At 38.4% G+C, this 12,637-nt stretch overlaps 1 protein-coding gene across 1 annotated transcript in view; it reads left to right on the top strand.

Annotated features, from left to right (window-relative positions):
* The window catches only part of SPIRE1 (spire type actin nucleation factor 1), a 208,912-nt gene that overhangs the window by 191,533 nt on the left and 4,742 nt on the right, over positions 1-12,637 (top strand). The window contains exons 11-13 of the mRNA XM_028089379.2: positions 4,941-5,083; positions 11,745-11,882; positions 12,460-12,530. Coding sequence (XP_027945180.2) covers positions 4,941-5,083; positions 11,745-11,882; positions 12,460-12,530 — 352 coding nt within the window. The remainder of the gene's footprint in view (positions 1-4,940; positions 5,084-11,744; positions 11,883-12,459; positions 12,531-12,637) is intronic.

Below are 12,637 nucleotides of genomic sequence, written 5' to 3'. Positions count from 1 at the left end.
ACTTAAGGAACTAGAAAAAGAACAAACTAAACACAAAGCTAGCACAAGAAAGGAAATAAAGATTAAAGCAGAGATAAAATATAGAGAATAGAGAAATAATGGAGAAAAATCAATGAAACCGAAAACTGGTTCTTCAAAAATATCAACATAATTGACAAACCCTTAGCTAGATAGACTAAGAAAAAAGAAGACTCAAATTACTAAAATCAGAAATGAAGGGGCAATCATTATTGCTGATTCTGCAGAAATAAAGAGTTATGAGAGAATATCATGAACAATTACCATCAAATTGGATAGCCTTAATAAAATGGTTAAATTCCTGGAAATGCCAAGCCTAGCAAGACTAAATCAGAAAGATAGAAAAAAATCTGACTAGACCAATAACTAGTAAAGATACTGAATTAGTAAGCATAAACTCTCCCTACAAAGAAAAGGCCTGACTCTGATGCCTCACTGGTGAATTCTTCCAAACATTTAAAAAAAAACTATCAATCCTTCTCAAACATTTCCAGAAAATTAAAGAGGAGGGAATACTTCCTAACCCATTTTATGAGACCAGCATTACCCTGATAACTAAAGCCAAAGACACTACAAGGACAGAAAACTATAAACCAATACCCTTTACAAATACTGATTTTTAATTTTTTTAATTTTATTTTTTTAAGATTTTCTTTATTTATTTGGCAGAGAGAGACACAGTGAGAGAGGGAACACAGGCAAGGCGAGTGGGAGAGGAAGAAGCAGGCTTCCCGCTGAGCAGGGAGCCCAGTGCAGGGCTTGATCCTGGGATCATGACCTGAGCCGAAGGCAGACGCTTAATGACTGAGCCACTCAGGCACCCCAAATACTGATTTTTTAAAAGATCTTTAACAAAATACTAGCAAACAGAATTCAGCAGTATTTTAAAAGGATTATATACCCTGACCACGTGGGATTTATTCCTGACTGCAAGGATGGTCCAACATATAAAAATTGATTAGTGTAATACGCCACATTAACATAGTGAAGAAAAACCACCACAGGATTACTTCAATTGATGCTGAAAAAGCATTTGACAAAATTGAACACCCTTTCATGATAAAAACTTCAAACTAGGAGGAACTTCACAATAGAAGGAAACTACCTCAACATAATAAAAGCCATGTATGAAAAACCCACCTCAGAGGCGCCTGGGTGGCTCAGTCATTAAGCATCTGCCTTCGGCTCAGGTCATAATCCTGGAGTCCTGGGATCGAGTCCCACATCAGGCTCCCTGCTCCATGGGAAGCCTGCTTCTCCCTCTCCCACTCCCCCTGCTTGTGTTCCCGCTCTCACTGTCTCTCTCTCTGTCAAATAAATAAAATCTTTAAAGATAAAGAAAAAAAAAAACCCACCTCAAACATACTCAGTGGTCAAAGACTGAAAGGATTTCCTCTAAGAAACAGAACAAGGCAAGGATGCCTGCTTTCATCATTTCTGTTCAAATGCACTAAAAATGCTAGTGATAGCAATTTGGCAAGAAAAAGAAAGAAAGGGCAGCCAGACTAGGAAAAAAAAGGTAAAAGTATCTCTTTACAGATGATATGATCTTATATGTAAGGAAACCCTAAAAGATTCCACACAAAAAAAAAAACCTGTTAGAATAAATGAATTCAGTAAAGTAGCAAAATATAAAGTCACACAAGAATCAGTTACATTTCTATGCACAAACAATAAACCATCTGAAAAGGAAATTATAAAAGCAACTCCACTTATAATAGTATCAAAAAGAATAAAATACTTAGGAATTAACCAAGAAAGTGAAAAACTTGCTCACTAAAAACTACAAAACATTGGTGAAAGAAATTAAAGAAGACTTAAAAAAGGGAAATATATCCTGTGTTCATGGATTGGAAGACTTAATATTGTTAAAATGTTTACATTGCCCAAAGTGATATACAGATTCAGTGCAATCCCTATCAAAATGCCAATGACATTTTTGCAAAAATAGAAGACAATCCATTCTTTTTTTTTTAAGATTTTATTTACTTATTTGGGAGAACATGAATGGTGGGGAGGGGCAGAGGGAGAGGGAGAAGCAGACTCCCTACTGAGCAGGGAGCCAGACATGGGGCTTTATCCCAGGACTCTGGGATCATGACCTGCACTGAAGGCAGATGCTTAACCAATTCTACTTCTGATTATATAAGCAAAAGAATTGAAAGGAGAAAAAAAAAAAGAATTGAAATCAGAGTTTCAAAGAGATATACATCCATGTTCATAGCAGCAGTATTCACAGTAGCTAAAATGGAAGCAACCCAAGTGTCCATCAGTGCGTGAACAGCTAAGCAAAATGTGGGCTATCCATACAATTGAATATTACTCAGCTTTAAAAACGGGAAATTCTGTAATTGGCTACAACACAGACGAAACTTTAGGACCTGTTGCTAAGGGAAAAAAGCAATTACAAAAAAGGCAAATACTATATGATTCCATTTATATGGGATTCTTAGAGTGGTCAAAATCATAGAGAAGGAAAATAGAATGGTAGTTGCTGGGAGCTATAGGTAGGGCAGAATGGGAAATTATTGTAATGGTTCCAGAATTTCAGTTTTACAAGATGAAGAGTTAGGGGGATGGAAGATGGTAATGGTTGCACAATGATATAAATATTTAATACCACAGAACTCTATAGTTAAAAATAAAGACACTAGGGGCACCTGCATGGCTTAGCTGGTTAAGTGTCAGGCTCTTGGTTTCGGCTCAGGTCAAGATCTCATGGGGTTGTGGAGTTGAGCCCCGTGTGGGGCTCCGCACTTAGTGCGGAATCTGCTTGAAAATTCTCTCCCTCTGCTCCTCCCCCTGCTCATGTGCTTGCTCACTCAAATAAATAAATAAATCTTAAAAAAATAAAGACAGGTGTGCCTGGGTGACTCAGTCGGTTAAAGTGTCTGCCTTCAGCTCAGGTCATGATCCCGGGGTCCTGGGATTGAGCCCCATATCAGGTTCCCTGCTCAGCGGGGAGCCTGCTTCTCCCCCTGCTTGTGCTCTCTCTCTCTCTGTCAAATAAATAAATAAAATCTTAAAAAAAAAAAAAACAAAGACACTAAATATATTTTATGTATGTTTTACTGCAATGGAAAAAAAAATGTTCCAGGAGAAAAAACACTTATATATTAAGATATTCTTAGAACATTGATTTGATTTCTTATACACATGGAGTTTTTAGTGATTAAAATTCTTTAGTATTTTGATTTACTTAATCAGATTATATCAAGAACAATAGGAGCTGATCTTGGTTTTTACCTATAATTGATATTTGGTCAGACCAATTAAATATTATAGAGATACAATTAAATCACATAATGGATTTCTGTATCTTTCTTGATTGTGGAAATTGTGTTGTTTTTATTTAGTAATTTCTCTTTGGACTGGGACAGTCCAAATAGATGGATCACTTTTAACTTTGTGTTGACTTTCACTTTCCTCACCCATAACACTGCAGCAGTCTTACTTTGCAGAGAGAGTAAGAGGAAGTACTAAAAAAAACTCGGTTAGCAACATAATTTATTTCTAATGTTCTCCTTACGTTTCCACAATGTGAATCCAGAACCATTCAAACCCTAAAACATTCTCCTTTTAAACCCTGTCCCAAAATATTACTAGGCAGAAGACAGCAGTGTTACAGTGTTAACATCAAAACTGGAATTTACTTTTCGAAATTTAAATAAAGCTTGATTTAAACCTAAGGACAGAATGTCTTGATAAACATCAAAAATGGAGAGTTTTTATATTTCATCTTTTAAAAAGAATATAAAAGGACTCTACATTTGAAAATTTTGGCATGCATCAAAAAAAAAAAAAAGAAATGTTGCCATTTGCAACAACGTGGATGGAACTAGAGGGTATTATGCTAAGCGAAATAAGTCAATCAGAGAAAGACAAGTATCATATAATCTCACTGATGTGAAGAAGTTGAGAAACAAGACAGAGGATCATAGGGGAAGGGAGGAAAAAATGAAACAAGACAAAACCAGAGAGGGAGACAAACCATAAGAGACTCTTAATCTCAGGAAACAAACTGAGGGTTGCTGGACTGGTGGGGGGTGGGAGGGATGGGTTGGCTGGGTGGTAGACATTGGGGAGGGTATGTGCTATGGTGAGCGCTGTGAATTGTGTAAGACTGTTGAATCACAGACCTGTACCTCTGAAACAAATAATACATTATATGTTTGAAAAAAAAAAAAGGAAAAAATGAAGGGGGGGAAAATCGGAGGGAGAGACGAACCATGAGAGACTATGGACTCTGAGAAACAAACTGAGGGTTTTAGAGGGGAAGAGGGTGGAGGGATGGGTTAGCCGGGTGATGGGTATTAAGGAGGGCATGTATTGCATGGAGCACTGGGTGTTATGAACAAACAGTGAATCATGGAACAGTACACCAAAACAAATTATGTAATATATGGTGATTAACATAACAATGAAAAATTAAAAAAAACTAATGATGTAATGTATGGTGACTAACATAACATAATAAAATTAAATTAAAAAAAAATATTTTGGCATGACATGGGAGTCTTTTTGGACACAAAGAATACATATTTTTACATATTTTACAAGCCTGAGACTCTTTAATTGCAAAATTCTATGGCATATAACATGAGGGCATTTGTATGTACAAAGCTGAGACTATAATTGTGTTTTTATGTATAAATTTGAATGAACATTAAAAATAAGAAATATTTTTTCTTTTTTCCTCACTATTTCTGTAGAAAAGTTTATCTTGCAGAGATTTTTCTATAACAATCCTCATAGTATCCCCATAAGAACCTCCAATCTTAATCCTCTAATGAAATAAACATTTCATCTTTGAATGCAGTGTTTGTCACAAGTGACAAAGGGTTTTCTGTTAGAAATTCAAAATCTAAGATTTTTATTTTGTAAGAAAGTTCATTTCAGTTTGGTTCTTTTCATTTCTTTAGAGCCTCCAAAATTCTTGCCCATATCATCAACACCCCAGCCAGAGAGACGGCAGCCACCCCAGAGACGACATTCCATTGAAAAGGAAACACCCACTAATGTAAGACAGTTTCTTCCACCATCCAAGCAGAGCTCCCGATCTCTTGTAAGTAACTGGAAGACTTCGTGGTAACTTAAGGATCAGTTAGACGCCTGTTATCATTAGCTTTCTTGAGACGATGATTAGGAGAAAAAAAAACTTCCAAACGTTAAAATGAACTTTAAACAGCTTTATTTCTTTTTAATATCTAAAGAAAACCCACTCTAACAGTAACCTAAATGAAATTTGATTTGACCATTCTTTGTTCATTTTAAAATACTTTTTTTTTCAGAAGACTTATCAGTGGTTGAAAATATGTATTATTATTAAAGAAATGCTTTCTTCTTTTTAAAGGGAATTAGTCCGCTTAAAAATTGTTGAAACTCATCAAAAAGTTAGCAGAATCTGACTACGGTACACTATTTTATTGAGGCAGAGGTATGAGGGGAGAATTTTGACCCATTAGAAACCATTGTGCATTGTTTTCAAGTATGTTTTATGATCTTGGATCCAAAGCTGCTGTTTGCACTGGATGACAGTTTTGCTGTTTTCCCAAGACTTCAGGTTAGTCTAGTGGCTTTGATTCCCAGGACAGTAGGTCCCTGCCAGGAAGAATAACAGACCCTCTAACCAAAGGAGGTCTGCAAAGATTCTTTTGTAGTCCCACTAGACTTCACAAATATTTTCAGGTGAGATGAAGACTTCAATCAGTAATTCTACCAGCAACCTAATATCTAATGTTTTCTCAGGTATTCATGAATAAAAAGCATTGGAATATGCTTACTCCATATTTTCAGCCATATTTTTAGGCTATCTTGAATCATCAAGGGTTCAAATGAAGCAATAAGAGATGTCCCTCGCTCAAAGTAGAGGAAGATGGTGTAGTTATTGTGAAGATACCAAGTTTGAACAAAATTTTATAGTGTTGAATTTTTTTTTAAGATTTTATGTATTTATTTGAGAGAGAGAGCATGAGAGGGAAGAGGGTCAGAGGGAGAAGCAGACTCCCTGCTGAGCAGGGAGCCCGATATGGGACTCGATCCCAGGACTCCAGGATCATGACCCGAGCCGAAGGCAGTTGCCTAACCATCTAAGCCACCCAGGCGCCCCTATAGTGTTGAAATTTAATCAGTCATCTGTTCCCAAACAGTTCAATTTAAGAACTAGTGATTGTGTGTATGTCAACTCCTGAAAGAATTCCTCTAACTCCTAGATAATCACTGAAACATTGATTAAATATAGCTTCACCAGTGGTTTACCAGTAGAAAAACAGAACTCTAACCAGACAGGTTCAAACTTCAGAATCCAAAGACTTGCTAATGTGAACAACTTTTTGCTTTAGCAAAATATAGTTACTGTCACAGCTTAAAAGTGTGTAAGAGATCACAAGTCCAATAATCAGGAGATTCTTCTCTTCACCCAACTTTTATCTTCGAAGCCAATTTATCATTCAGCTGTGCACCGGGCCTTGTGATCACAGGACACCATTGTTAATGTTAAATTTAAAAATTATCAATGTAGAGGAACTGTCAGATCAATTAAAAGAAATTTCAGCTACTGAGAGAAGTTTTGAATAGAAGAGAAAAAATGCCACAGAAAGTAATAGAAGAAGGACCATCAGCCGACATCGAGGGCCCAGAAGTGCGTTCCTGACAAAGGGGAACTCTTCGTGTGTGCTAGGTCAGGCTCTGACTTACTTTTTGTGGAGAAGAAGAGCGAGATAAAACCAATCTGCAGTCACAGAGAAGAGTCTCAATGAAAGGCAGTGGGAGAGCACTTCTTTTCAGCACTGGATGGCGTCCAGGTTCCACACGGAACCACAGCTCCCTCAAAGGGCCCAGCGTGCCAGCTGACACAAAGTAACATCCAGGTCAGAGTTGTGACCCTTCTTGCTAGTAGCTTGGCTTGGGAAACCCATAAAGTCACACTCATCTTGCAGTAGTGCCCTCTAGCTTGGTAAGTATCACTTTTAAAAGTACGACAGTTTAAAACTTTAACTGTATTTAAGGAAACAAGGAATCATTGTGTATTTAGAACCCCTCCACTGAAAATGGCAGAAAGGTCTGCATTGGTACTCATTTTTATTTTTATTGTATCTCCCTCCCTTTCCTTAGGATGTTTAAAACAGAATTTTTTTCATCATTTGGTCAAATGATTGAGGATGATTGCCCATCTAAGTGAAAGGGGACTTGTCTTTCAGCACCTTCCCCAGGGGCTGGGGGGCAAGTGCTGCTTGGTGCGTGCCCCCCACACCCTGCTTTCACAGGCCAGGGGGCGGCCCTTCCCAGGGCAGCCAAGTTAGGAGCATCTCAGGTCTCTGCTGCGTGAACTCCGAGAGTCTCTGGGAATGATTTCCTGGTGTGATTACTGATTTATACCTACGGGAGCAGACGTGGTGTGGACACACACATGTGGAATCTACCGTTAATGTCCTCGGTGGTGTTTTTGTTTTGGTTTTCTTTCATGCTCTGTAACCACTGTTTGTAGGTCACTCATGTTCAGCATTATTTTCTCCTTTTCTTTTCCCCCTGCCATTTTCTTTTTCCCTTATCTATTGTTCAGGTTCCTAGGATAACCAGTGTTTGGCCAAGGACGCCTTTCCGACCACTTTTTTCTACCATACAAACAGCTTCTCTGCTCAGCTCTCATCCTTTTGAAGCAGCCATGTTTGGGGTAGCAGGGGCTATGTATTATCTATGTGAGAGAGCTTTTACCAGCAGGTGGAAATCCTCAAAGGTTGGCCTCTTTCTGCTGGTTCTGGGAATTATTTCACTCTATCTCTTTGACAGTGATACCGCAACTACTGCACTCTGAACAATTAACAGCTTAGATGGGCACTTTGCTTCTGGTCGTTGATTCCCATCTTTTGTAGGATGCATAGAGGACACCATGAGCTCAGCTGAAAGGAAAATGACCTTGAAAGGACAACAAACTCAAAATGCAGCATCAGATTAGAGGGACCTGTGAGTGACCCAGTTGTACAGAAGGAGGAATGCCATCTCCTCTCCATGTGCAGGGGGCACTCCCCGAGAGCCTGTGGGGCACTCTCCTCCCCGGCCCTTCCCGCCATTGGAACAGCATTTGCGCCGTCCCCCAGCTGACAGAGCAGCCTGCTGCCAGGCCACATAGCCACGGGGACTCCCCCACCCATGGAACCATGTCATTCCCCGTTTCCCCGCACACCCCACCGTGAGCTCCAAGGGGCTGTGCAACCCTGGGCTCAGAATCTCTCTGTTCCCCAGTATCTTTCATAAAGCTGTGTTGTATGGGTCGGTGTTACATGGTTTTTATGACAACCCACTTCTCTGTAGAAATCTTAAGTTTTCCTTTTATTGATGTGGTTATTTTAAATATTTTAAATTTTATGCCTTTCATTATTTTTTAGATTTTCAGACAGAATATATTTTTTAAAGAAAGGATAATACCTGCCAAATCCCAGTGAAATCAGAAGGCCTCGAACTATGCCAAAAGCTTCCCCAGCCCCCAGAGTAGCACGCACTGCTGAGGAGACTAGTGTTTGCCACTGCCTTTCCACCTCATACAGGCTCCTGGCTTTCCTACGTCCTTTATTTACTGAACCAGCAGCTGGCTTCTTTGTTACTCTTTATTACCCATCTTGGTTTGGAGAAGAGACTCTGAATGTGAATGAAATACGTCAAATTCCTTTCTCTTCTTATGTCATGAAACAGAGGATAGATCTCTATTCTTTTTGCCATTTTAGATCTGGCCCTTTGGGCAGTACGTGGTCAAGTGCAGGGATGGCATTTTAACTCCTGTCACTGTTACTGCTATTACCAAAGATCTGCTGGCATTTTCATTTTTATTATCAATCCTCCCCAAACAGAGATCTCTGTATACTAAGGCTATGTTACTGTAGGCAAAGAGTTCACTTTTGAGATTTAAAGTTGAACTTGAAAAAAGAGAAGAATAATTAAACTTAACAGGTGCTATTTTAATTTAAATTTGCCTTGGGTTTATTAAAAACTCAAGGAAAAAAATAGTGGTTTTGGATAATTTTCAAATATCTGCTACTTACAAAGTTTTTGCTCATTAAAAATACTATATAAAATATGCATATTCCCATTCTCTCTGTGGCTCAGAAACCAGAGTCTATATTATGCTCTGTAATTTCTGTGCTCCCTTACTCTAACCCTTCTGAATGGTAAATGTGACCAGAATATTGAACAAAAACTCAGGGATTTTAGTGACATACATACAGAGTAAGTTCTAAAGGCTCGTCTGCTCCTATAGCATATTGGAATCTTTATTACAACTCTCAGATTTAGCTTCCCTTTCCTAAATTTAGGAGTGAGATTGAAGCACAAGGAAGCAAGGGGATTTTAGAGTCCATGTCTGGCTATGACCGAGTTCAGGACGTCGGGAGGAGTGACCAAGCCCAGTGTAAAGCTCTCACTCACTGTTAAAGCCCTGAGTGCTCCTCACATTTTGGAGCATTAGTATCTCAGGAAGATCTGTTGAGGCTAAGGTTTAATTTGGCTTTGGGGATGTTGAATTAGTATTTTTTTCTCAATTGAAAAAAAATAATAAAAACTAATTCTAGTAACTGTTTATTATTTTCTTTCATGTTGCATTAAAGTTTTGTTGTCCTTGGGAAAGCACCAGAATTAAAACATTAGCATTTGACCTGATGGAAATTATTTTATTCAACAGTAATCTACTTGAAAGTTTAAAAAAGAACAAGAACACACACAAATACAGTTTCTTACTATGTCCTACAAAGTACTGGATTTGCATATAGTTCAAAGCAGTAAGTTGAAAGTATGCTTGACTATAAGTCCATTGTGACTTAAGACTGAGAAGAGGGAAGTGTAGAGCCTGTCAGGTCTATTGTGTGTGCTAGGATATCCCTGCAAATAAAAAGGATTCGCATCTACCGGAAATGTTTACCAGCCCTAGTTGTAAAGTTCATTAAACTGGCACCATTTGCCTTCTTCCCACCTGCACAGCACCAAATCTCAGGTAGTGAGTATCTGGTTAGTTGGTAAATTCATACATTAGATTGTTCCCGCTCAGTAGTTTTGTCACATAGTTAGCTGTCAGAAAATGCACCACAGTCACACTCATTACTAATGAATAAAAAAGGCCATAGGAAAGCTGCTTATGAAATATGTTAAAAGCTGAGAAAAGCCATCATTCAGACGTGTGCAGCCAACAAAGCTTACCTCATGCACAATTTTAGTGGCCTAACCTTCACATAGGCAGTGCATTGTTCCCACTTGACACTAGGCTATTTTCTCAGGGTGGAGCAAAACAGAGTAGATACTGGACAAGCCAATTTAATCCTGTTATCTTTGAAAGCTTTTCCCATTGAAAGAGAAAATTATGTGATGGTGATTTTTTTTTAAAGTATTTTAGACATCTTAGAGCAAATGATACAATCTTCCTGAACAGACTACCTTCCCACCCTCCAGATACTAAGCTCTTCCTCTTAAAAATTCAATTGCAGGATTTTTTCCAAAACATTTTTAAACAAATTTAACCTTCTTTCAGTCTGCCGAATAGCAATGATTCTGTACTGATTGTTAGTAAGAAGCAGTTCTTCAAACTACTTTCTTAGTAAATGCTAATGTTTATCAAGTTTGCAACCTAGATTTGTTTTTGTTTTTCTGATTGAAAGACAGAACTGAATGTTAAAACTCCATAAACTGACTGCATTCATAGTCATGTGCGTTCCTTTGGCTTGTTTGATTCCAGAATGCCTGTGAGCAATGCTATTGTGTGTGTGTGGGAGTGAATTATAATGTGTTTGCACTGAGAACATTAAGTTTCAGTGTCCCTACACCACAATGGCCCCTGTGAAGCCTGGCAGGGTGAGAATGCACAAGACCATTCTGTCTTTCTCTTAGATCCACCAATCAAGTGCAGAGCCGGATGGGGAGCAGATGGGGGTGAGGCTCTTTTATTCAGTGGGATCAGTTACATCAACATCTTCCTCAGCTGTTTTTAGGGAAACCATTTAACATAAGACAGCCAACATAAATATTTATTGTGAAATTCTTAAGATTTTCTCCACGTCTTTCCAGTGCTGACTGTGTATTCTGCAGTTGTTGAAAAGTAATAACAGAAACCCAGAGAACTGGGGGGCAGCCTGTGGAGGTTGTCCCAGTAGTTCCGTGTTCCAGTTCCGCTTGTGCCATTAGCGTTTTCCACAATGTGCTGATGTAACTTACCACTAAATAAAGCTTCTCAGTATAAATTACTAACCACATTCTCTTGGCTATTCTGGGTACCACAGACCAGTTTTCTAAATTATACCAATGTTGATTTGTAGTTTATCTATTAGTATATAGTATAAAACACAACAGGAAGTAAGGTCTTGGCATAATCGTAAGAGCAAACTCACGTCAATTTGGTTTAGAACAAGAAAATTTTCTTTAAGATTTCAGTGCATAGATACATAGCTCTGCTTAATGGAATAGAAACTTGAGGCAAAATATGCACCCAAATGTGAGGAACTTTCCTTTCCTGGAAATTTCAGTAGGCTATGATATTTGACATGGTCCCCAGAAGTTTTCTGCCATCCGTTGTCTTAGTGTGATTAGAAATTATGTGGTCCCCAGAGTGAGCCAGCTCTGTTCCAGTGTTCATTGGGAAACCTCTTTTCTTCTCTGAAGCTACTAACCAGGTGTCTGATCTGAAGGGAAATTGTGCAGTGCCAGAAAAGGGGGGTGGGAGTTTCTTATTAATGTGGAATTTTGAATTTCAGGAGGAATTTTGCTATCCGGTGGAATGCCTAGCTCTCACTGTGGAGGAAGTGATGCATATTCGTCAGGTCCTGGTGAAGGCAGAGCTGGAAAAATACCAACAGTATAAAGATGTCTACACCGCCCTGAAAAAAGGAAAGGTAGGGCTATTTCAAGTTGGTTGATAAGCAGGGTTAGAAGAATGGTCTGGTCTCCCGAGGGAGTGGTCTGCTGGCAGCCAGATGGTATAGGACTTGTAGGGGATTTTAGGAGGTAAGAGGCTTATTCTCTAATAATACACAATTCCTATTCTGCCTTGTTTACAAAAAAAAAAAAGTATTTTTGTTTCTCCCTGAGAAATCAAAAACTGGAAGATTTAAAACAACCATAGTAAATAAATGGCATACCTTCATAAAACCATGTCTGCATTTTAAAGGCTTGTAAAGAAACTATATCTGGGAAAGAAACTGTCTCAGAACCTTCTTCGGATTGATTCCATGATGGTGAGCCTCTGAGAGCTATGGAATATTACTACCTTTTAAAAGTGGAATTATAAATAAATACAGAGTCAAATTATAATTATCACAGAGCCAAACTTGAAAACAGTTTCTGAATTCCCTTTTCCCTTCTGTCTGCTAACCTTCCCCATTATATAAATGTAAACTGTATTTAGACATGGAAATTAACTGCTGGCAATGCTTTTTTTCTCCCTTTAAATTTGTATTTTTTTTTTTTTAGCTCTGCTTTTGTTGCCGAACCAGGAGATTTTCCTTCTTCACCTGGTCTTATACCTGTCAGTTCTGTAAGAGGTAAGGTTTTTTGTAATTGATGACCATAGTCAAAGAAATACCGATCGCATTCATAGTTGAATCATTTTCCTACACAGGAACAATATTAGAGATTACCCAACCCATTA

Source organism: Eumetopias jubatus, unplaced genomic scaffold (genome assembly GCF_037043125.1).
Source record: "Eumetopias jubatus isolate StellerSeaLion01/CBP00866 unplaced genomic scaffold, mEumJub1_p1.0 scaffold_16, whole genome shotgun sequence".
In the NCBI taxonomy this organism is placed as follows: domain Eukaryota; kingdom Metazoa; phylum Chordata; class Mammalia; order Carnivora; family Otariidae; genus Eumetopias; species Eumetopias jubatus.
Note: the sequence above shows the minus strand (reverse complement) of the source record. Positions and strands in the feature narration are given on the sequence as shown.